Source organism: Argopecten irradians, chromosome 12, assembly GCF_041381155.1.
Source record: "Argopecten irradians isolate NY chromosome 12, Ai_NY, whole genome shotgun sequence".
NCBI classification, from domain to species: Eukaryota; Metazoa; Mollusca; class Bivalvia; order Pectinida; family Pectinidae; genus Argopecten; species Argopecten irradians.
The window spans coordinates 42,678,233-42,704,464 of record NC_091145.1 but is presented as its reverse complement, the minus strand read 5'-3'; the positions used below and the strand labels follow the sequence as shown (position 1 = coordinate 42,704,464).

The 26,232-nt window shown below is 35.8% G+C and overlaps 2 protein-coding genes and 2 long non-coding RNA genes across 4 annotated transcripts in view; 2 read left to right on the top strand and 2 right to left on the bottom strand.

The window, feature by feature from the left end:
* The window catches only part of LOC138305126 (copine-8-like), a 39,394-nt gene extending 22,593 nt beyond the window's left edge, over positions 1-16,801 (top strand). Inside the window, exon 7 of the mRNA XM_069245526.1 lies at positions 16,637-16,801. Within this exon, the coding sequence (XP_069101627.1) occupies positions 16,637-16,801 (165 nt within the window). The remainder of the gene's footprint in view (positions 1-16,636) is intronic.
* A 971-nt stretch (positions 16,802-17,772) lies between these two features.
* On the top strand, positions 17,773-18,639 carry LOC138305125 (nuclear pore complex protein DDB_G0274915-like). The gene has a single exon (XM_069245525.1). It carries the CDS (start codon positions 17,773-17,775, stop codon positions 18,637-18,639), a length of 867 nt encoding a protein of 288 aa, XP_069101626.1.
* A 4,003-nt stretch (positions 18,640-22,642) lies between these two features.
* On the bottom strand, positions 22,643-22,965 carry LOC138335904 (uncharacterized). Its single transcript, XR_011210350.1, has 2 exons — positions 22,900-22,965; positions 22,643-22,743 (listed from the first exon to the last, which is right to left on the bottom strand). It is a non-coding gene; the product is annotated as an uncharacterized lncRNA (long non-coding RNA).
* A 2,086-nt stretch (positions 22,966-25,051) lies between these two features.
* On the bottom strand, positions 25,052-25,781 carry LOC138335903 (uncharacterized). Its single transcript, XR_011210349.1, has 3 exons — positions 25,683-25,781; positions 25,150-25,261; positions 25,052-25,117 (listed from the first exon to the last, which is right to left on the bottom strand). It is a non-coding gene; the product is annotated as an uncharacterized lncRNA (long non-coding RNA).
* Between the last annotated feature and the right edge of the window lie 451 nt (positions 25,782-26,232).

The following is a 26,232-nucleotide window of genomic DNA, read 5'->3' as shown; positions in this document are numbered from 1 at the left end:
TATTAGTCTCTGTAACTAGTACCCAAAGTCGGTCAACATTAGTCTTTGTAGGTTTACCCAAAGTGGGTCAATATTAGTCTCTGTAACTAGTACCCAAAGTGAGTCAATATTAGTCAGTGTAACTAGTACTCAAAGTCGGTCAACATTAGTCTTTGTAGTTCGTACCCAAAGTCGGCCAATATTAATCTCTGTAACAAGTACCAAAAGTGGGTCAATATTAGTCTCTGTAACTAGTACCCAAAGTCGTTCAATATTAGTCTCTGTAACTAGTACCTAAAGTCGGCCAATATAAGTATCTGTAACTAGTACCCAAAGTGGGTCAATATTAGTCTCTGTAACTAGTACCCAAAGTCGGCCAATACAAGTATCTGTAACTAGTACCCAAAGTGGGTCAATATTAGTCTGTGTAACTAGTACCCAAAGTGGATCAATATTAGTCTCTGTAACTAGTACCCAAAGTAGGTCAATATTAGTCTCTGTTACTAGTACTCAAAGTCGTTCAATATAAGTATCTGTAACTAGTACCCAAAGTCGGCCAATATAAGTCTCTGTAACTAGTACCAAAAGTGGGTCAATATTAGTCTTTGTAGCTAGTACCCAAAGTGGATCATTATTAGTCTCTGTAACTAGTACCCAAAGTCGGCCAATATAAGTCTCTGTAACTAAGTACCCAAAGTCGGCCAATATAAGTCTCTGTAACTAGTACCCAAAGTGGATCAATATAAGTCTCTGTAACTAGTACCCAAACTCGTTCAATATAAGTATCTGTGACTAGTACCCAAAGTGGGTTAATATTAGTCTCTGTAACTAGTACCCAAAGTGGGTCAATATTAGTCTCTGTAACTAGTACCCAAAGTCGGTTCAATATAAGTATTTGTAACTAGTACCCAAAGTGGGTCAATATTAGTCTCTGTAACTAGTACCCAAAGTGTCGTTCAATATAAGTATCTGTAAACTAGTACCCAAAGTGGGTCAATATTAGTCTCTGTAAATAGTACCAAAGTGGGCCAATATTAGTCTCTGTAACTAGTACCCAAAGTCGGCCAATACAAGTATCTGTAACTAGTACCCAAAGTGGGCCAATATAAGTATATGTAACTAGTACCCAAAGTGGGTCAATATTAGTCTCTGTAACTAGTACCCAAAGTAGGTCAATATTAGTCTCTATAACTAGTACCCAAAGTGGGCCAATATTAGTCTCTGTAACTAGTACCCAAAGTCGTTCAATATTAGTCGTTGTAACTATTACCCAAAGTCGGCCAATATAAGTCTCTGTAACTAGTACCCAAAGTCGGCCAATATAAAGTCTCTGTAACTACTACCAAAGTCGGTTAATATAAGTCTCTGTAACTAGTACCCAAAAGTGGGCCAATATTAGTCTCTGTAACTAGTACCCAAAGTCGTTCAATATAAGTATCTGTAACTAGTACCCAAAGTGGTCAATATTAAGTCTCTGTAACTAGTACCCAAAGTGGGTCAATATTAGTCTCTGTAACTAGTACCCAAAGTGAATCAATATTAGTCTCTGTTAAAGTACCCAAAAGTCGTCTGTTAGTTCTGTAACTAGTACCCAAAGTCGGCCAATATAAGTCTCTGTAACTAGTACCCAAAGTGGATCAATATAAGTATCTGTAACTAGTACCCAAAGTGGTTCAATATAAGTATCTGTAACTAGTACCCAAAGTGGGTCAATAATTAGTCTCTGTAACTAGTACCCAAAGTGGTCAATATAAGTCTCTGTAACTCTATAGGTACAGGTATGTCATTTATAGGTACAGGTATGTCATTTATAGGTACAGGTATGTCATTTATAGGTACAGGTATGTCATTTATAGGTACAGGTATGTCATTTATAGGTACAGGTATGTCATTTATAGGTACAGGTATGTCATTTATAGGTACAGGTATGTCATTTATAGGTACAGGTATGTCATTTATAGGTACAGGTATGTCATTTATAGGTACAGGTATGTCATTTATAGGTACAGGTATGTCATTTATAGGTACAGGTATGTCATTTATAGGTACAGGTATGTCATTTATAGGTACAGGTATGTCATGTCATATAGGTACAGGTATGTCATTTATATAGGTACAGGTATGTCATATATAGGTACAGGTATGTCATTTATAGGTACAGGTATGTCATTTATAGGTACAGGTATACAGGTATAGGTACATTTATAGGTACAGGTATGTCATTTATAGGTACAGGTATGTCATTTATAGGTACAGGTATGTCATTTATAGGTACAGGTATGTCATTTATAGGTACAGGTATGTCATTTATAGGTACAGGTATGTCATTTATAGGTACAGGTATGTCATTTATAGGTACAGGTATGTCATTTATAGGTACAGGTATGTCATTTATAGGTACAGGTATGTCATTTATAGGTACAGGTATGTCATTTATAGGTACAGGTATGTCATTTATAGGTACAGGTATGTCATTTATAGGTACAGGTATGTCATTTATAGGTACAGGTATGTCATTTATAGGTACAGGTATGTCATTTATAGGTACAGGTATGTCATTTATAGGTACAGGTATGTCATTTATAGGTACAGGTATGTCATTTATAGGTACAGGTATGTCATTTATAGGTACAGGTATGTATTTAGGTACAGGTATGTCATTTATAGGTACAGGTATGTCATTTATAGGTACAGGTATGTCATTTATAGGTACAGGTATGTCATTTATAGGTACAGGTATGTCATTTATAGGTACAGGTATGTCATTTATAGGTACAGGTATGTCATTTATAGGTACAGGTATGTCATTTATAGGTACAGGTATGTCATTTATAGGTACAGGTATGTCATTTATAGGTACAGGTATGTCATTTATAGGTACAGGTATGTCATTTATAGGTACAGGTATGTCATTTATAGGTACAGGTATGTCATTTATAGGTACAGGTATGTCATTTATAGGTACAGGTATGTCATTTATAGGTACAGGTATGTCATTTATAGGTACAGGTATGTCATTTATAGGTACAGGTATGTCATTTATAGGTACAGGTATGTCATTTATAGGTACAGGTATGTCATTTATAGGTACAGGTATGTCATTTATAGGTACAGGTATGTCATTTTATACAGGTACATTAGGTACGGTATGTCATTTATAGGTACAGGTATGTCATTTATAGGTACAGGTATGTCATTTATAGGTACAGGTATGTCATTTATAGGTACAGGTATGTCATTTATAGGTACAGGTATGTCATTTATAGGTACAGGTATGTCATTTATAGGTACAGGTATGTCATTTATAGGTACAGGTATGTCATTTATAGGTACAGGTATGTCATTTATAGGTACAGGTATGTCATTTATAGTACAGTATTATTATAGGTACAGGTATGTCATTTATAGGTACAGGTATGTCATTTATAGGTACAGGTATGTCATTTATAGGTACAGGTATGTCATTTATAGGTACAGGTATGTCATTTATAGGTACAGGTATGTCATTTATAGGTACAGGTATGTCATTTATAGGTACAGGTATGTCATTTATAGGTACAGGTATGTCATTTTATAGGTACAGGTATGTCATTTTATAGGTACAGGTATGTCATTTATAGGTACAGGTATGTCATTTATAGGTACAGGTATGTCATTTATAGGTACAGGTATGTCATTTATAGGTACAGGTATGTCATTTATAGGTACAGGTATGTCATTTATAGGTACAGGTATGTCATTTATAGGTACAGGTATGTCATTTATATGGTACAGTATGTCATTATAGGTACAGGTATGTCATTTATAGGTACAGGTATGTCATTTATAGGTACAGGTATGTCATTTATAGGTACAGGTATGTCATTTATAGGTACAGGTATGTCATTTATAGGTACAGGTATGTCATTTATAGGTACAGGTATGTCATTTATAGGTACAGGTATGTCATTTATAGGTACAGGTATGTCATTTATAGGTACAGGTATGTCATTTATAGGTACAGGTATGTCATTTATAGGTACAGGTATGTCATTTATAGGTACAGGTATGTCATTTATAGGTACAGGTATGTCATTTATAGGTACAGGTATGTCATTTATAGGTACAGGTATGTCATTTATAGGTACAGGTATGTCATTTATAGGTACAGGTATGTCATTTATAGGTACAGGTATGTCATTTATAGGTACAGGTATGTCATTTATAGGTACAGGTATGTCATTTATAGGTACAGGTATGTCATTTATAGGTACAGGTATGTCATTTATAGGTACAGGTATGTCATTTTATAGGTACAGGTATGTCATTTATAGGTACAGGTATGTCATTTATAGGTACAGGTATGTCATTTATAGGTACAGGTATGTCATTTATAGGTACAGGTATGTCATTTATAGGTACAGGTATGTCATTTATAGGTACAGGTATGTCATTTATAGGTACAGGTATGTCATTTATAGGTACAGGTATGTCATTTATATAGGTACAGGTATGTCATTTATAGGTACAGGTATGTCATTTATAGGTACAGGTATGTCATTTATAGGTACAGGTATGTCATTTATAGGTACAGGTATGTCATTTATAGGTACAGGTATGTCATTTATAGGTACAGGTATGTCATTTATAGGTACAGGTATGTCATTTATAGGTACAGGTATGTCATTTATAGGTACAGGTATGTCATTTATAGGTACAGGTATGTCATTTATAGGTACAGGTATGTCATTTATAGGTACAGGTATGTCATTTATAGGTACAGGTATGTCATTTATAGGTACAGGTATGTCATTTATAGGTACAGGTATGTCATTTATAGGTACAGGTATGTCATTTATAGGTACAGGTATGTCATTTATAGGTACAGGTATGTCATTTATAGGTACAGGTATGTCATTTATAGGTACAGGTATGTCATTTATAGGTACAGGTATGTCATTTATAGGTACAGGTATGTCATTTATAGGTACAGGTATGTCATTTATAGGTACAGGTATGTCATTTATAGGTACAGGTATGTCATTTATAGGTACAGGTATGTCATTTATAGGTACAGGTATGTCATTTATAGGTACAGGTATGTCATTTATAGGTACAGGTATGTCATTTATAGGTACAGGTATGTCATTTATAGGTACAGGTATGTCATTTATAGGTACAGGTATGTCATTTATAGGTACAGGTATGTCATTTATAGGTACAGGTATGTCATTTATAGGTACAGGTATGTCATTTATAGGTACAGGTATGTCATTTATAGGTACAGGTATGTCATTTATAGGTACAGGTATGTCATTTATAGGTACAGGTATGTCATTTATAGGTACAGGTATGTCATTTATAGGTACAGGTATGTCATTTATAGGTACAGGTATGTCATTTATAGGTACAGGTATGTCATTTATAGGTACAGGTATGTCATTTATAGGTACAGGTATGTCATTTATAGGTACAGGTATGTCATTTTATAGGTACAGGTATGTCATTTATAGGTACAGGTATGTCATTTATAGGTACAGGTATGTCATTTATAGGTACAGGTATGTCATTTATAGGTACAGGTATGTCATTTATAGGTACAGGTATGTCATTTATAGGTACAGGTATGTCATTTATAGGTACAGGTATGTCATTTATAGGTACAGGTATGTCATTTTTATAGGTACAGGTATGTCATTTATAGGTACAGGTATGTCATTTATAGGTACAGGTATGTCATTTATAGGTACAGGTATGTCATTTATAGGTACAGGTATGTCATTTATAGGTACAGGTATGTCATTTATAGGTACAGGTATGTCATTTATAGGTACAGGTATGTCATTTATAGGTACAGGTATGTCATTTATAGGTACAGGTATGTCATTTATAGGTACAGGTATGTCATTTATAGGTACAGGTATGTCATTTATAGGTACAGGTATGTCATTTATAGGTACAGGTATGTCATTTATAGGTACAGGTATGTCATTTATAGGTACAGGTATGTCATTTATAGGTACAGGTATGTCATTTATAGGTACAGGTATGTCATTTATAGGTACAGGTATGTCATTTATAGGTACAGGTATGTCATTTATAGGTACAGGTATGTCATTTATAGGTACAGGTATGTCATTTATAGGTACAGGTATGTCATTTATAGGTACAGGTATGTCATTTATAGGTACAGGTATGTCATTTATAGGTACAGGTATGTCATTTATAGGTACAGGTATGTCATTTATAGGTACAGGTATGTCATTTATAGGTACAGGTATGTCATTTATAGGTACAGGTATGTCATTTATAGGTACAGGTATGTCATTTATAGGTACAGGTATGTCATTTATAGGTACAGGTATGTCATTTATAGGTACAGGTATGTCATTTATAGGTACAGGTATGTCATTTATAGGTACAGGTATGTCATTTATAGGTACAGGTATGTCATTTATAGGTACAGGTATGTCATTTATAGGTACAGGTATGTCATTTATAGGTACAGGTATGTCATTTATAGGTACAGGTATGTCATTTATAGGTACAGGTATGTCATTTTATAGGTACAGGTATGTCATTTATAGGTACAGGTATGTCATTTATAGGTACAGGTATGTCATTTATAGGTACAGGTATGTCATTTATAGGTACAGGTATGTCATTTATAGGTACAGGTATGTCATTTATAGGTACAGGTATGTCATTTATAGGTACAGGTATGTATTTATAGGTACAGGTATGTCATTTATAGGTACAGGTATGTCATTTATAGGTACAGGTATGTCATTTATAGGTACAGGTATGTCATTTATAGGTACAGGTATGTCATTTATAGGTACAGGTATGTCATTTATAGGTACAGGTATGTCATTTATAGGTACAGGTATGTCATTTATAGGTACAGGTATGTCATTTATAGGTACAGGTATGTCATTTATAGGTACAGGTATGTCATTTATAGGTACAGGTATGTCATTTATAGGTACAGGTATGTCATTTATAGGTACAGGTATGTCATTTATAGGTACAGGTATGTCATTTATAGGTACAGGTATGTCATTTATAGGTACAGGTATGTCATTTATAGGTACAGGTATGTCATTTATAGGTACAGGTATGTCATTTATAGGTACAGGTATGTCATTTATAGGTACAGGTATGTCATTTATAGGTACAGGTATGTCATTTATAGGTACAGGTATGTCATTTATAGGTACAGGTATGTCATTTATAGGTACAGGTATGTCATTTATAGGTACAGGTATGTCATTTATAGGTACAGGTATGTCATTTATAGGTACAGGTATGTCATTTATAGGTACAGGTATGTCATTTATAGGTACAGGTATGTCATTTATAGGTACAGGTATGTCATTTATAGGTACAGGTATGTCATTTATAGGTACAGGTATGTCATTTATAGGTACAGGTATGTCATTTATAGGTACAGGTATGTCATTTATAGGTACAGGTATGTCATATATAGGTACAGGTATGTCATTTATAGGTACAGGTATGTCATTGCTAGGTACAGGTATGTCATTTATAAGTAAAGGTATGCCATAGGTACAGGTATGTCATTTATAGGTACAGGTATGTCATTTATAGGTACAGGTATGTCATTTATAGGTACAGGTATGTCATTTATAGGTACAGGTATGTCATTTATAGGTACAGGTATGTCATTTATAGGTACAGGTATGTCATTTATAAGTAAAGGTATGCCATAGGTACAGGTATGTCATTTATAGGTACAGGTATGTCATTTATAGGTACAGGTATGTCATTTATAGGTACAGGTATGTCATTTATAGGTACAGGTATGTCATTTATAGGTACAGGTATGTCATTTATAGGTACAGGTATGTCATTTATAGGTACAGGTATGTCATTTATAGGTACAGGTATGTCATTTATAGGTACAGGTATGTCATTTATAGGTACAGGTATGTCATTTATAGGTACAGGTATGTCATTTATAGGTACAGGTATGTCATTTATAGGTACAGGTATGTCATTTATAGGTACAGGTATGTCATTTATAGGTACAGGTATGTCATTTATAGGTACAGGTATGTCATTTATAGGTACAGGTATGTCATTTATAGGTACAGGTATGTCATTTATAGGTACAGGTATGTCATTTATAGGTACAGGTATGTCATTTATAGGTACAGGTATGTCATTTATAGGTACAGGTATGTCATTTATAGGTACAGGTATGTCATTTATAGGTACAGGTATGTCATTTATAGGTACAGGTATGTCATTTATAGGTACAGGTATGTCATTTATAGGTACAGGTATGTCATTTATAGGTACAGGTATGTCATTTATAGGTACAGGTATGTCATTTATAGGTACAGGTATGTCATTTATAGGTACAGGTATGTCATTTATAGGTACAGGTATGTCATTTATAGGTACAGGTATGTCATTTATAGGTACAGGTATGTCATTTATAGGTACAGGTATGTCATTTATAGGTACAGGTATGTCATTTATAGGTACAGGTATGTCATTTATAGGTACAGGTATGTCATTTATAGGTACAGGTATGTCATTTATAGGTACAGGTATGTCATTTATAGGTACAGGTATGTCATTTATAGGTACAGGTATGTCATTTATAGGTACAGGTATGTCATTTATAGGTACAGGTATGTCATTTATAGGTACAGGTATGTCATTTATAGGTACAGGTATGTCATTTATAGGTACAGGTATGTCATTTATAGGTACAGGTATGTCATTTATAGGTACAGGTATGTCATTTATAGGTACAGGTATGTCATTTATAGGTACAGGTATGTCATTTATAGGTACAGGTATGTCATTTATAGGTACAGGTATATCATTTATAGGTACAGGTATGTCATTTATAGGTACAGGTATGTCATTTATAGGTACAGGTATGTCATTTATAGGTACAGGTATGTCATTTATAGGTACAGGTATGTCATTTATAGGTACAGGTATGTCATTTATAGGTACAGGTATGTCATTTATAGGTACAGGTATGTCATTTATAGGTACAGGTATGTCATTTATAGGTACAGGTATATCATTTATAGGTACAGGTATGTCATTTATAGGTACAGGTATGTCATTTATAGGTACAGGTATGTCATTTATAGGTACAGGTATGTCATTTATAGGTACAGGTATGTCATTTATAGGTACAGGTATGTCATTTATAGGTACAGGTATGTCATTTATAGGTACAGGTATGTCATTTATAGGTACAGGTATGTCATTTATAGGTACAGGTATGTCATTTATAGGTACAGGTATGTCATTTATAGGTACAGGTATGTCATTTATAGCTACAGGTATGTCATTTATAGGTACAGGTATGTCATTTATAGGTACAGGTATGTCATTTATAGGTACAGGTATGTCATTTATAGGTACAGGTATGTCATTTATAGGTACAGGTATGTCATTTATAGGTACAGGTATGTCATTTATAGGTACAGGTATGTCATTTATAGGTACAGGTATGTCATTTATAGGTACAGGTATGTCATTTATAGGTACAGGTATGTCATTTATAGGTACAGGTATGTCATTTATAGGTACAGGTATGTCATTTATAGGTACAGGTATGTCATTTATAGGTACAGGTATGTCATTTATAGGTACAGGTATGTCATTTATAGGTACAGGTATGTCATTTATAGGTACAGGTATGTCATTTATAGGTACAGGTATGTCATTTATAGGTACAGGTATGTCATTTATAGGTACAGGTATGTCATTTATAGGTACAGGTATGTCATTTATAGGTACAGGTATGTCATTTATAGGTACAGGTATGTCATTTATAGGTACAGGTATGTCATTTATAGGTACAGGTATGTCATTTATAGGTACAGGTATGTCATTTATAGGTACAGGTATGTCATTTATAGGTACAGGTATGTCATTTATAGGTACAGGTATGTCATTTATAGGTACAGGTATATCATTTATAGGTACAGGTATGTCATGTACGTATATATAGGTACAGGTATGTCATTTATAGGTACAGGTATGTCATTTATAGGTACAGGTATGTCATTTATAGGTACAGGTATGTCATTTATAGGTACAGGTATGTCATTTATAGGTACAGGTATGTCATTTATAGGTACAGGTATGTCATTTATAGGTACAGGTATGTCATTTATAGGTACAGGTATGTCATTTATAGGTACAGGTATGTCATTTATAGGTACAGGTATGTCATTTATAGGTACAGGTATGTCATTTATAGGTACAGGTATGTCATTTATTATAGGTACAGGTATGTCATTTATAGGTACAGGTATGTCATTTATAGGTACAGGTATGTCATTTATAGGTACAGGTATGTCATTTATAGGTACAGGTATGTCATTTATAGGTACAGGTATGTCATTTATAGGTACAGGTATGTCATTTATAGGTACAGGTATGTCATTTATAGGTACAGGTATGTCATTTATAGGTACAGGTATGTCATTTATAGGTACAGGTATGTCATTTATAGGTACAGGTATGTCATATATAGGTACAGGTATGTCATTTATAGGTACAGGTATGTCATTTATAGGTACAGGTATGTCATTTATAGGTACAGGTATGTCATTTATAGGTACAGGTATGTCATTTATAGGTACAGGTATGTCATTTATAGGTACAGGTATGTCATTTATAGGTACAGGTATGTCATTTTAGGTACAGGTATGTCATTTATAGGTACAGGTATGTCATTTATAGGTACAGGTATGTCATTTATAGGTACAGGTATGTCATTTATAGGTACAGGTATGTCATTTATAGGTACAGGTATGTCATTTATAGGTACAGGTATGTCATTTATAGGTACAGGTATGTCATTTATAGGTACAGGTATGTCATTTATAGGTACAGGTATGTCATTTATAGGTACAGGTATGTCATTTATAGGTACAGGTATGTCATTTATAGGTACAGGTATGTCATTTATAGGTACAGGTATGTCATTTATAGGTACAGGTATGTCATTTATAGGTACAGGTATGTCATTTATAGGTACAGGTATGTCATTTATAGGTACAGGTATGTCATTTATAGGTACAGGTATGTCATTTATAGGTACAGGTATGTCATTTATAGGTACAGGTATGTCATTTATAGGTACAGGTATGTCATTTATAGGTACAGGTATGTCATTTATAGGTACAGGTATGTCATTTATAGGTACAGGTATGTCATTTATAGGTACAGGTATGTCATTTATAGGTACAGGTATGTCATTTATAGGTACAGGTATGTCATTTATAGGTACAGGTATGTCATTTATAGGTACAGGTATGTCATTTATAGGTACAGGTATGTCATTTTATTAGGTACAGGTATGTCATTTATAGGTACAGGTATGTCATTTATAGGTACAGGTATGTCATTTATAGGTACAGGTATGTCATTTATAGGTACAGGTATGTCATTTATAGGTACAGGTATGTCATTTATAGGTACAGGTATGTCATTTATAGGTACAGGTATGTCATTTATAGGTACAGGTATGTCATTTATAGGTACAGGTATGTCATTTATAGGTACAGGTATGTCATTTATAGGTACAGGTATGTCATTTATAGGTACAGGTATGTCATTTATAGGTACAGGTATGTCATATATAGGTACAGGTATGTCATTTATAGGTACAGGTATGTCATATATAGGTACAGGTATGTCATTTATAGGTACAGGTATGTCATTTATAGGTACAGGTATGTCATTTATAGGTACAGGTATGTCATTTATAGGTACAGGTATGTCATTTATAGGTACAGGTATGTCATTTATAGGTACAGGTATGTCATTTATAGGTACAGGTATGTCATTTATAGGTACAGGTATGTCATTTATAGGTACAGGTATGTCATTTATAGGTACAGGTATGTCATTTATAGGTACAGGTATGTCATTTATAGGTACAGGTATGTCATATATAGGTACAGGTATGTCATTTATAGGTACAGGTATGTCATTTATAGGTACAGGTATGTCATTTATAGGTACAGGTATGTCATTTATAGGTACAGGTATGTCATTTATAGGTACAGGTATGTCATTTATAGGTACAGGTATGTCATTTATAGGTACAGGTATGTCATTTATAGGTACAGGTATGTCATTTATAGGTACAGGTATGTCATTTATAGGTACAGGTATGTCATATATAGGTACAGGTATGTCATTTATAGGTACAGGTATGTCATATATAGGTACAGGTATGTCATTTATAGGTACAGGTATGTCATTTATAGGTACAGGTATGTCATTTATAGGTTCAGGTATGTCGTTTATAGGTACAGGTATGTCATTTGTGTTACTATCATTATAGATAGGTATGTCATTTATAGGTACAGGTATGTCATTTATAGGTACAGGTATGTCATTTATAGGTACAGGTATGTCATTTATAGGTACAGGTATGTCATTTATAGGTACAGGTATGTCATTTATAGGTACAGGTATGTCATTATAGTACAGGTATGTCATTTATAGGTACAGGTATGTCATTTATAGGTACAGGTATGTCATTTATAGGTACAGGTATGTCATTTATAGGTACAGGTATGTCATTTATAGGTACAGGTATGTCATTTATAGGTACAGGTATGTCATTTATAGGTACAGGTATGTCATTTATAGGTACAGGTATGTCATTTATAGGTACAGGTATGTCATTTATAGGTACAGGTATTCATTTATAGGTACAGGTATGTCATTTATAGGTACAGGTATGTCATTTATAGGTACAGGTATGTCATTTATAGGTACAGGTATGTCATTTATAGGTACAGGTATGTCATTTATACAGGTATGTCTATATATTAGGTTGTCATTGTTTTATATTTATAGGTACAGGTATGTCATTTATAGGTACATCATTATAGGTATGTCTTTATAGGTACAGGTATATCATTTATAGGTACAGGTATATCATTTATATGTACATATATCATTATATAGGTTGGTGCCTCTGATTGGAGTTTGTGTTACTATCATTATAGAGTACAGTGTATGTCATTTATGTCATTACTCTATCATTATAGAGTTGTGCCTCTGATTGGAGTTTGTGTTACTATCATTATAGAGTTGTGTCTCTGATTGTAGTTTGTGTTACTATCATTATAGAGTTGTGTCTCTGATTGTAGTTTGTGTTACTATCATTATAGAGTTGTGTCTCTGATTGTAGTTTGTATTACTATCATTATAGAGTTGTGCCTCTGATTGGAGTTTGTGTTACTATCATTATAGATTTGTGTCTGCTGATTGTAGTTTGTGTTACTATCATTATAGAGTTGTGTCTCTGATTGTAGTTTGTGTTACTATCATTATAGAGTTGTGTCTCTGATTGTAGTTTGTGTTACTATCATTATAGAGTTGTGTCTCTGATTGTAGTTTGTGTTACTATCATTATAGAGTTGTGTCTCTGATTGTAGTTTGTGTTACTATCATTATAGAGTTGTGTCTCTGATTGTAGTTTGTGTTACTATCATTATAGAGTTGTGTCTCTGATTGTAGTTTGTGTTACTATCATTATAGAGTTGTGTCTCTGATTGTAGTTTGTGTTACTATCATTATAGAGTTGTGTCTCTGATTGTAGTTTGTTACTATCATTATAGAGTTGTGCCTCTGATTGTAGTTTGTGTTGTTGCATTACTATCATTATAGAGTTGTGTCTCTGATTGTAGTTTGTGTTACTATCATTATAGAGTTGTGTCTCTGATTGTAGTTTGTGTTACTATCATTATAGAGTTGTGTCTCTGATTGTAGTTTGTGTTACTATCATTATAGAGTTGTGTCTCTGATTGTAGTTTGTGTTACTATCATTATAGAGTTGTGTCTCTGATTGTAGTTTGTGTTACTATCATTATAGAGTTGTGTCTCTGATTGTAGTTTGTGTTACTATCATTATAGAGTTGTGTCTCTGATTGTAGTTTGTGTTACTATCATTATAGAGTTGTGTCTCTGATTGTAGTTTGTGTTACTATCATTATAGAGTTGTGTCTCTGATTGTAGTTTGTGTTACTATCATTATAGAGTTGTGTCTCTGATTGTAGTTTGTGTTACTATCATTATAGAGTTGTGTCTCTGATTGTAGTTTGTGTTACTATCATTATAGAGTTGTGTCTCTGATTGTAGTTTGTGTTACTATCATTATAGAGTTGTGTCTCTGATTGTAGTTTGTGTTACTATCATTATAGAGTTGTGTCTCTGATTGTAGTTTGTGTTACTATCATTATAGAGTTGTGTCTCTGATTGTAGTTTGTGTTACTATCATTATAGAGTTGTGTCTCTGATTGTAGTTTGTGTTACTATCATTATAGAGTTGTGTCTCTGATTGTAGTTTGTGTTACTATCATTATAGAGTTGTGTCTCTGATGTTGTAGTTTGTTGTTACTATCATTATAGAGTTGTGTCTCTGATTATCCCCCGCCCAACGAAGTTGGCGGGGGATATACAAATGGGTTCCGTCCATCCGTCCGTCCGTCCGCCTGTCCGTCCGTCTGTACGAATGGTTTCCGGAGCATAACTCTAAAACCAGTAGAGATATTTCACGAAACTTCATACACACATTGGTCTTATGGTCTAGTAGTGCCTTTTGCTATTTTTAGGTTTTCATATTTTGCATTTTTTCCGTAACCATGGAAACATTGCTGAAGATATCATATTTTTGTACCAGGTTCGTTTCCGGAGCATAACTCAAAAACCAGAAGAGATATTTCCATGAAACTTCATAGACACATTGGTCTTATGGTCTAGTAGTGCCTTTTGCTATTTTAAGGTTTTCACTTTTTGTGCTTTATTCTGTAACCATGGAAACATTGCTGAAAATGGCAGATTTTTGTGTAAGAATCGTTTCAAGAGCACAACTCTAAAACCAGCAGAGATATTTCCATGAAACCTCATACACACATTGTTCTATGGTCTAGTAGTGCCTTTTGCTATTTTTAGGTTTTCATTTTTTGCTCTTTTTCCGTAACCGTGGAAACATTGCTGAAAATATCATATTTTTGCACCAGGTTCGTTTCCGCCGCATAACTGGAAAACCGGTTGATATATATGCACAAAACTCCATAGACACATTAGTCTTATGGTCTAGTAGTGCCTTTTGCTATTTTAAGGTTTTCACTTTTTGTACTTTTTTCTGTAAACATGGGAACATAGCTGTAAATGGCAGATTTTTGTGTAAGAATCGTTTCCGGAGCACAACTCTAAAACCAGCAGAGATATTTCCATGAAACTTTATAGACACATTGTTCTTTTGGTCTAGTAGTGCCTTTTGCTACTTTTAGGTTTTCACTTTTTGTGCTTTTTCTGTAACCATAGAAACATTGCTGAAAATATCATATTTTTGTAGCAGGTTCATTTCCGGAGCATAACTCTAAAACCAGCAGAGATATTTCCACGAAACTTCATAGACACATTCTTTTTAGGCCCTTTATGACACTGTCATTGTACTAGTTATAAACAGGTTAATAGTTTTTCACCTATATGCTTCACATTCATAAAACTATTCACCTTGCTGTATCTGCCCTTACCAGAAAAGAAAGAAAAACATTTGGATTATATTCGTGGCAGTGTTATTTGGTGGATGAAAGAAAATACAAATTTAAAACTGTGGTCAAATTTGAATGATATATGTATCTTAAGACATTAGACAACACAGACCTTGAATTTAATACTGCGTGGAGTAAAATATTAAAAAAAAAAAAAACGGGAAAATTATCGCCAACAAATGTCAAGGCTGTATACCTGATTCAACAATTGCAGCCCCGCTCTACTTGATTTATACTCCATGTTTCTTTAGCTCAACTTCCTCTTTCCTTTTTTTTTTCATACACTTAAGTCTCCACAATCAAACTTACTTCAGCTTTGATATCTCCATTGGCGGGGGATCTGAATGACTATGTCCTTGTTGTAGTTTGTGTTATTATCAATATAGAGTTGTGTCTCTGATTGTGTTACTATCATTATAGAGTTTTGCCTCTGATTGGTGTTCTGTTTGTGTTACTATCATTATAGAGTTGTGTCTCTGATTGTAGTTTGTGTTACTATCATTATAGAGTTGTGTCTCTGATTGTAGTTTGTGTTACTATCATTATAGAGTTGTGTCTCTGATTGTAGTTTGTGTTACTATCATTATAGAGTTGTGTCTCTGATTGTAGTTTGTGTTACTATCATTATAGAGTTGTGTCTCTGATTGTAGTTTGTGTTACTATCATTATAGAGTTGTGTCTCTGATTGTAGTTTGTGTTACTATCATTATAGATTGTGATTGTAGTTTGTGTTACTATCATTATAGAGTTGTGTCTCTGATTGTAGTTTGTGTTACTATCATTATAGAGTTGTGTCTCTGATTGTAGTTTGTGTTACTATCATTATAGAGTTGTGTCTCTGATTGTAGTTTGTGTTACTATCATTATAGAGTTGTGTCTCTGATTGTAGTTTGTGTTACTATCATTATAGAGTTGTGTCTCTGATTGTAGTTTGTGTTACTATCATTATAGAGTTGTGTCTCTGATTGTAGTTTGTGTTACTATCATTATAGAGTTGTGTCTCTGATTTTAGTTTGTGTTACTATCATTATAGAGTTGTGTCTCTGATTGTAGTTAGTTTTTATATCATTATATAATTGTGCCTCTGATTGCAGTTTGTGCCATTCAGAGATTTTCTCCGTGGTGCTAATGGCAGTAACATGCAGATGTGTCAGGCCGCTCTAGCTAAGGAGGTGTTGGCAGAAATACCAGAGCAATTCCTGTCTTACATGAAGGCCCACAACTTCAAACCTCGACCACCAGCAAACCCTTCTCAGTGATACAATTCATCTGTTGCTTTATTTGTGGACTTTTATGGTGTTGTGACCATTGATCTTGATCATTTTAGAGCTCTATGAATATTTCCTACATATACTGCTATAACTTGTATTGGGACTTGAGACACCTTTTTTTAATTGCTCAATGATATATTTGAATATATTTGTATATGACTATAATGAGTTACTCATACTCTAAACTCAATATAACCGGGTCCTTAAGAAGCTTGAAACATTTCCATTCTAGTCTAGTTGGCCAGAATGGCTGTCAATAGTCAGGGTATTGAAATATGTAGCTACTAGAATTGTAATATTACAAGCAGATTTTTTAATGAACTACAACAATTGTGCTTTATTTCATAAAGAAGCCATTTACTCTTCATTGATTAACACATCTTTACATATGTCTTACTAAGAGGGGAATGACCTATTAATCAGTTTTAGACTTACAAGTTTTTTATCCAAATAAGAAGCTGACCCAAGGTCTTATATTTGACCAACCTCTGATGTGGGAGTCCTTTTGTCTACATCAACCTCTGATGTGGGAGTCCTTTTGTCTACATCAACCCCTGATGTGGGAGTCCTTATATCTACATCAACCTCTGATGTGGGAGTCCTTTTGTCTACATCAACCTCTGATGTGGGAGTCCTTTTGTCTACATCAACCTCTGATGTGGGAGTCCTTATGTCTACATCAACCCCTGATGTGGGAGTCCTTATGTCTACATCAACCTCTGATGTGGGAGTCCTTATGTCTACATCAACCTCTGATGTGGGAGTCCTTATGTCTACATCAACCTCTGATGTGGGAGTCCTTTTGTCTACATCAACCTCTGATGTGGGAGTCCTTTTGTCTACATCAACCTCTGATGTGGGACTCCTTATGTCTACATCAACCTCTGATGTGGAACTCCTTATATCTACATCAACCTCTGTCCTTATTATCTACATCAACCTCTGATGTGGGACTCCTTATGTCTACATCAACCTCTGATGTGGGAGTCCTTATGTCTACATCAACCTCTGATGTGGGAGTCCTTATGTCTACATCAACCTCTGATGTGGGAGTCCTTATGTCTACATCAACCACTGATGTGGGAGTCCTTATGTCTACATCAACCCCTGATGTGGGAGTCCTTATGTCTACATCAACCTCTGATGTGGGAGTCCTTATGTCTACATCAACCTCTGATGTGGGAGTCCTTTTGTCTACATCAACCTCTGATGTGGGAGTCCTTATGTCTACATCAACCTCTGATGTGGGAGTCCTTTTGTCTACATCAACTCCTCCTTATGTCTACATCAACCCTGATGTGGGAGTCCTTATGTCTACATCAACCACTGATGTGGGAGTCCTTATATCTACATCAACCACTGATGTGGGAGTCCTTATATCTACATCAACCACTGATGTGGGAGTCCTTATGTCTACATCAACCTCTGATGTGGGAGTCCTTATGTCTACATCAACCTCTGATGTGGGAGTCCTTATGTCTACATCAACCTCTGATGTGGGAGTCCTTATATCTACATCAACCACTGATGTGGGAGTCCTTATATCTACATCAACCTCTGATGTGGGAGTCCTTATGTCTACATCAACCTCTGATGTGGGAGTCCTTATGTCTACATCAACCTCTGATGTGGGAGTCCTTTTGTCTACATCAACCTCTGATGTGGGAGTCCTTATGTCTACATCAACCCCTGATGTGGGAGTCCTTATGTCTACATCAACCCCTGATGTGGGAGTCCTTATGTCTACATCAACCTCTGATGTGGGAGTCCTTATGTCTACATCAACCCCTGATGTGGGAGTCCTTATGTCTACATCAACCCCCTGATGTGGGAGTCCTTATGTCTACATCAACCCCTGATGTGGGAGTCCTTATGTCTACATCAACCTCTGATGTGGGAGTCCTTTTGTCTACATCAACCTCTGATGTGGGAGTCCTTATGTCTACATCAACCTCTGATGTGGGAGTCCTTATGTCTACATCAACCCTGATGTGGGATCCTTATGTCTACATCAACCTCTGATGTGGGACTCCTTATGTCTACATCAACCTCTGATGTGGGAGTCCTTATGTCTACATCAACCCCTGATGTGGGACTCCTTATGTCTACATCAACCCCTGATGTGGGAGTCCTTATGTCTACATCAACCCCTGATGTGGGACTCCTTATGTTATGTCTACATCAACACCTCTGATGTGGGATCCTTATGTCTACATCAACCTCTGATGTGGGATTCCTTATGTCTACATCAACCTCTGATGTGGGAGTCCTTATGTCTACATCAACCCCTGATGTGGGAGTCCTTTTGTCTACATCAACCTCTGATGTGGGACTCCTTATGTCTACATCAACCTCTGATGTGGGACTCCTTATGTCTACATCAACCTATGATGTGGGATTCCTTATGTCTACATCAACCTCTGATGTGGGAGTCCTTATATCTACATCAACCTATGATGTGGGATTCCTTATGTCTACATCAACCCCTGATGTGGGAGTCCTTATGTCTACATCAACCTCTGATGTGGGAGTCCTTATGTCTACATCAACCCCTGATGTGGGAGTCCTTATGTCTACATCAACCACTGATGTGGGAGTCCTTATATCTATATCAACCACTGATGTGGGAGTCCCCTTATATCTACATCAACCACTGAGTCCTTTATTACATCAACCTCTGATGTGGGAGTCCTTATGTCTACATCAACCTCTGATGTGGGAGTCCTTATGTCTACATCAACCTCTGATGTGGGAGTCCTTATATCTACATCAACCTCTGATGTGGGAGTCCTTATATCTACATCAACCTCTGATGTGGGAGTCCTTATATCTACATCAACCTCTGATGTGGGAGTCCTTATATCTACATCAACCACTGATGTGGGAGTCCTTATGTCTACATCAACCTCTGATGTGGGAGTCCTTATATCTACATCAACCTCTGATGTGGGAGTCCTTATATCTACATCAACCACTGATGTGGGAGTCCTTATATCTACATATCTACATCAACCCCTGATGTGGGAGTCCTTATATCTACATCAACCTCTGAGTCCTTATATCTACTAGCATTATTGTAGGTTGTTAGATTCTGTATGGAGCAATTATGGTTTCTAATGATCGATTATAGGGCTCTATTTTCGATGGAATTATTTCAAACTTTACCAAATTCCCCACACAACAAGGCCCCCTCATATAGAGAAAGATTGCATGTAGCTTGTTTATGTTAGAAATTGACATTTGCAAATAGTTCTCCCTGCGAATTAAAATCAAAGAGGAGATTGTAAATTGTTCTCCAAAAGGAACTATACAGTATTATTATTGACTTTACACAAAGTACTTGAATTAACCAAAGGTGTTAAATTTATTCACAGAAGAATAACGAAATTAATTTATTATAATATTTACGCCTTGTTATGTAACATTGTTTTGTATTATTGATGTACATATGTATATACCATTGTGAACAATGTACAATTATTTGTGTTTTAGTAACAAATCCCAACTCTGGTTAGTGGTTCTATCATTGTCATAATATTCCACACGATCAGCATGCTATTTTAATCCCATATCTCTATGTGATACAACATGTAATCTTGTTTTCATATTGAAATGTCTTTTATCCTATGTCCAATTTCCTTTATCACTATACTTGATTTTGGGGCATTCCTTATTTATGAACACTGTTTTTATGATTTTATTTTTCACCAGACAATTAAAGTTCAATGAATATTCCTTATAATGGAAACCTGTTTTTACAATTTCTAGACCTTGCCTACTTAAAATGAGGTATCATTCATGACCATTGTTTGAGTACAGGCATACGGTATAGCAGTTAGACCATTTATTGTCTTGATCACTGACTGTTTAAGTGTTTGTAAGGAAGTATGGCCATTTATTTACTTGACCACTGACTGTTTTAATGTTTGTAAGGAAGTATGACCATTTATTGTCTTGATCACTGACTGTTTAAGTGTTTGTAAGGAAGTATGGCCATTTATTTACTTGACCATTGACTGTTTAAATGTTTGTAAGGAAGTATGGCCATTTATTTACTTGACCACTGACTGTTTAAATGTTTGTAAGGAAGTATGGCCATTTATTTACTTGACCACTGACTGTTTAAATGTTTGTAAGGAAGTATGGCTATTTATTTACTTGACCACTGACTGTTGAAATGTTTGTAAGGAAGTATGGCCATTTATTTACTTGACCACTAACTGTTTAAATGTTTGTAAGGAAGTATTGCCATTTATTTACTTGACCCCTGACTGTTGAAATGTTTATTAGGAAATATGACCATTTATTTACTTGACCACTGACTGTTTAAATGTTTGTAAGGAAGTATGGCCATTTACAATGTATTTACTTGATCACTGACTGTTTAAATGTTTGTAAGGAAGTATGACCATTTATTTACTTGATCACTGACTGTTTAAATGTTTGTAAGGAAGTATGGCCATTTATTTACTTGACCACTGACTGTTTAAATGTTTGTTAGGAAGTATGACCATTTATTTACTTGACCACTAATTGTTTAAATGTTTGTAAGGAAGTATGACCATTTATTTACTTGACCACTGACTGTTTAAATGTTTGTTAGGAAGTATGACCATTTATTTACTTGACCACTAATTGTTTAAATGTTTGTAAGGAAGTATGACCATTTATTTACTTGACCACTGACTGTTTAAATGTTTGTAAGGAAGTATGACCATTTATTTACTTGACCACTGACTGTTTAAATGTTTGTAAGGAAGTATGGCCATTTATTTACTTGACCACTGACTGTTTAAATGTTTGTTAGGAAGTATGACCATTTATTTACTTGACCACTAATTGTTTAAATGTTTGTAAGGAAGTATGGCCATTTATTTACTTGACCACTGACTGTTTTAAATGTTTGTAAGGAAGTATGGCCATTTATTTACTTGACCACTGACTGTTTAAATGTTTGTAAGGAAGTATGGCCATTTATTTACTTGACCACTGACTGTTTAAATGTTTGTAAGGAAGTATGGCCATTTATTTACTTGACCACTGACTGTTTAAATGTTTGTAAGGAAGTATGGCCATTTATTTACTTGACCACTGACTGTTTAAATGTTTGTAAGGAAGTATGGCCATTTACAATGTATTTACTTGACCACTGACTGTTTAAATGTTTGTAAGGAAGTATGACCATTTATTTACTTGACCACTGACTGTTTAAATGTTTGTAAGGAAGTATGGCCATTTATTTACTTGACCACTGACTGTTTAAATGTTTGTAAGGAAGTATGGCCATTTATTTACTTGACCACTGACTGTTAAATGTTTGTAAGGAAGTATGACCATTTATTTACTTGACCACTTGACTGTTTAAATGTTTTTTGTAAGGAAGTATGGCCATTTATTTACTTGACCACTGACTTGTTTAAATGTTTGTAAGGAAGTATGGCCATTTATTTACTTGACCACTGACTGTTTAAATGTTTGTAAGGAAGTATGACCATTTATTTACAGTTGACCACTGACTGTTTAAAATGTTTGTTAGGAAGTATGACCATTTATTTAGTACTTGACCACTAATTGTTTAAATGTTTTGTAAGGAAGTATGGCCATTTATTTACTTGACCACTGACTGTTTTAATGTTTGTAAGGAAGTATGGCCGTTTATTTACTTGACCACTGACTGTTTTAAATGTTTATAAGGAAGTATGGCCATTTATTTACTTGACCACTGACTGTTTAAATGTTTGTAAGGAAGTATGGCCGTTTATTTACTTGACCACTGACTGTTTAAATGTTTGTAAGGAAGTATGACCATTTATTTACTTGACCACTGACTGTTTAAATGTTTGTAAGGAAGAATGGCCGTTTATTTACTTGACCACTGACTGTTTAAATGTTTGTAAGGAAGTATGGCCATTTATTTACTTGACCACTGACTTTAAAAGTGTTTGTAAGGAAGTATGGACCATTTTATTTACTTGACCACTGACTGTTTAAATGTTTGTAAGGAAGTATGGCCGTTTATTTACTTGACCACTGACTGTTTAAATGTTTGTAAGGAAGTATGGCCATTTATTTACTTGACCACTGACTTTTAAATGTTTGTAAGGAAGTATGACCATTTATTTACTTGACCACTGACTGTTTAAATGTTTGTAAGGAAGTATGGCCATTTATTTACTTGATCACTGACTGTTTAAATGTTTGTAAGGAAGTATGGCCATTTATTTACTTGACCACTGACTTTTAAATGTTTGTAAGGAAGTATGACCATTTATTTACTTGACCACTGACTGTTTAAATGTTTGTAAGGAAGTATGGCCGTTTATTTACTTGACCACTGACTGTTTAAATGTTTGTAAGGAAGTATGGCCATTTATTTACTTGACCACTGACTTTTAAATGTTTGTAAGGAAGTATGACCATTTATTTACTTGACCACTGACTGTTTAAATGTTTGTAAGGAAGTATGGCCATTTATTTACTTGACCACTGACTGTTTAAATGTTTGTAAGGAAGTATGACCATTTATTTACTAAATCACCAAGCAACTTCGATATTGGACTGTTTAGTGTTTGAATCAAACGCATTCCTTCGTTTACTTTATACTGGACTTCAGTTTAACTTCCATTGTCTATTGCCTTTTAAATTAAGCAGAGTTTTAACATATCAGCACATCTCTTACTATTCTCTTTTGTCATGGACATAAGTCATATGTGATAAGTAAAATGGATGTTGTTTTCACCATGTAAGCCTCACTCACCTACATGTATACCCAGAGCACCTACTATAGAAAGATGTGTAATGTAGGTACTTAGTAAAACATATTTTCCATTGGACACCAGATTTTCTACAAAAGTTTCACTTCATCGCCAAAATGGAATGTGCTGCAGTTATGTTTATCTCAGAATTGGGTTTCCATAGATTACCACCTGTAGTGTTGAGTATTAGTTATTTAACACAAAACATATAATGTCTTTCTTTGATATATCATTACACGACATAATTATTCAAATAAAAGGTGATGATTTCATCATCTTTAAAAATAATTTTTATCCATGCAAACGTATTTTGTGATAAATTCTTTGAATTAATATTATCTTACTGTTTTTATGTGTTTTATACTAAATGTCATAAATACTTATCTGAAAGTAATTATAATTAGGTCATCTGATCAGTAGTGTCGTACAAAGCTCATCTCAGTAGTAGTGTCGTACAGACCTTATCTCAGTAGTAGGGTAGTCCATACCTCATCTCAGTAGTAGGGTCGTTACAGACCTCATCTCAGTAGTAGGGTCGCACATGACCACATTTCAGTAGTAGGGTCGCATATGATCTCATCTCAGTAGTAGGGTATACAGACCTCATCTCAGTAGTAGGTTCATACAGACCCTCATCTCAGTAGTAGGGTCGTACAGACCTTATCTCAGTAGTAGGGTCGCACAGACCACATTTCAGTAGTAGGGTCGCACTAGACCACATTTCAGTAGTAGGGTCGCACAGACCACATTTCAGTAGTAGGGTCGCAGACTCACATAGATCTACGCCCAGACTCATCTCAGTAGTAGGGTCATACAGACCTCATCTCAGTAGTAGGGTCATACAGACCTCATCTCAGTAGTTCGGGTCGTATAGACCTCATTTCAGTAGTAGGTTCGTACAGACCTCATCTCAGTAGTAAGGGTCGTACAAACCTCATCTCAGTTGTAGGGTCGTACAGACCTTATCTCAGTAGTAGGGTCGTACAGACCTCATTTCAGTAGTAGGGTCGTACAGATCTCATCTCAGTAGTAGGGGTCGTACAGACCTCATCTCAGTTGTAGGGTTGTGTACAGACCTTATCTCAGTAGTAGGGTCGTACAGACCTCGTCTCAGTCGTAGGGTCGTACAGACCTCATCTCAGTAGTAGGGTCGTATAGACCTTATCTCAGTAGTAGGGTCGTAACAGACCTCATCTCACTAGTAGGGTTCGTACGAACCTCTCTCAGTCTGTAGGGTCGTACAGACCTCATCTCAGTAGTAGGGGTCGTACAGCGACCTCATCATTCAGTTGTAGGGTTGTACAGACCTTATCTCAGTAGTAGGGTCGTACAGACCCTCGTCTCAGTCGGTAGGGTCGTACAGACCTTCATCTCAGTAGTAAAGTCGTATAGACCTTATCTCAGTAGTAGGGTCGTACAGACCTCATCTCAGTAGTAGGGTTGCACAGACCCTCATCTCAGTAGTAGGGTCATCTCAGGGGGTTCGTACAGACCTCATCTCAGTAGTAGGGTCGTACAGACCTCATCTCAGTAGTAGGGTAGAACAGACCTCATCTCAGTAGTAGGGCCGTACAGTAGGACCTCATCTCAGTAGTAGGGCCGTACAGACCTCATCTCAGTAGTAGGGCCGTACAGACCTCATCTCAGTAGTAGGGTCGTACAGACCTCATCTCAGTAGTAGGGTCGTACAGACCTCATCTCAGTAGTAGGGCTTCGTACAGACCTCATATCAGTAGTAGAGTCGTACAGACCTTATATCTCAAGTAGTAGGGTCGTACAGACCTCATCTCAGTAGTAGGGGTCGTACAGACCTCATCTCAGTAGTAGTGTCCTTACAGACCTCATATCTCAGTAGTAGGGTAGTACCCCTCATCTCAGTAGTAGGGCCGTACAGACTTCATCTCAGTAGTAGGGTAGAACAGACTCATCTCAGTAGTAGGGCCTCGTACAGACCTCATCTCAGTAGTAGGTCGTAGGGTACGTCGGACCTACAGAACCTCATCTCTCAGTAGTAGGGCCGTACAGACCTCATCTCAGTAGTTAGGGTCGTACAGACCTCATCTCAGTAGTAGGGCCGTCGTACAGACCTCATCTCAGTAGTAGGTCGTACAGACCTCATCTCAGTAGTAGGGCCGTACAGACCTCATCTCAGTAGTAGGGTCGTACAGACCTCATCTCAGTTGTAGGGCCGTACAGACCACATCTCAGTAGTAGGGTCGAAACAGACCTCATTCTCAGTAGTAGGGCACGTTACAGACCTCATCTCAGTAGTAGGGTCCGATCAGAATTTTTCTCAGTATGTACTCGGACCAGACCTCATCTCAGTAGTAGGGTCGTACATACCTCATCTCAGTAGTAGGATGTACAGACCTCATCTCAGTAGTAGGGTCGTACAGACCTCATCTCAGTAGTAGGGTCGTAGATAGACATTATCTCAGTAGTAGGGTCGTACAGACCTCATCTCAGTGTAGTAGGGTCGTATAGACCTCATCTCAGTAGTAGGGTCGTACAGACCTCATCTCAGTAGTAGGGTCGTACAGACCTTATCTCAGTAGTAAGGGTCGTACAGACCTCATCTCAGTAGTAGGGTCGTACAGACCTTATATCTCAGTAGTAGGGTCCCCGTACAAGAACCACATCTCAGTAGTAGGGGTCGTACAGACC

Excerpts from the sequence above, each read along its gene's own strand:
- LOC138305125 (XM_069245525.1), top strand. The coding sequence starts at position 17,773 with ATGTCTACATCAACCTCTGATGTGGGAGTCCTTATGTCTACATCAACC.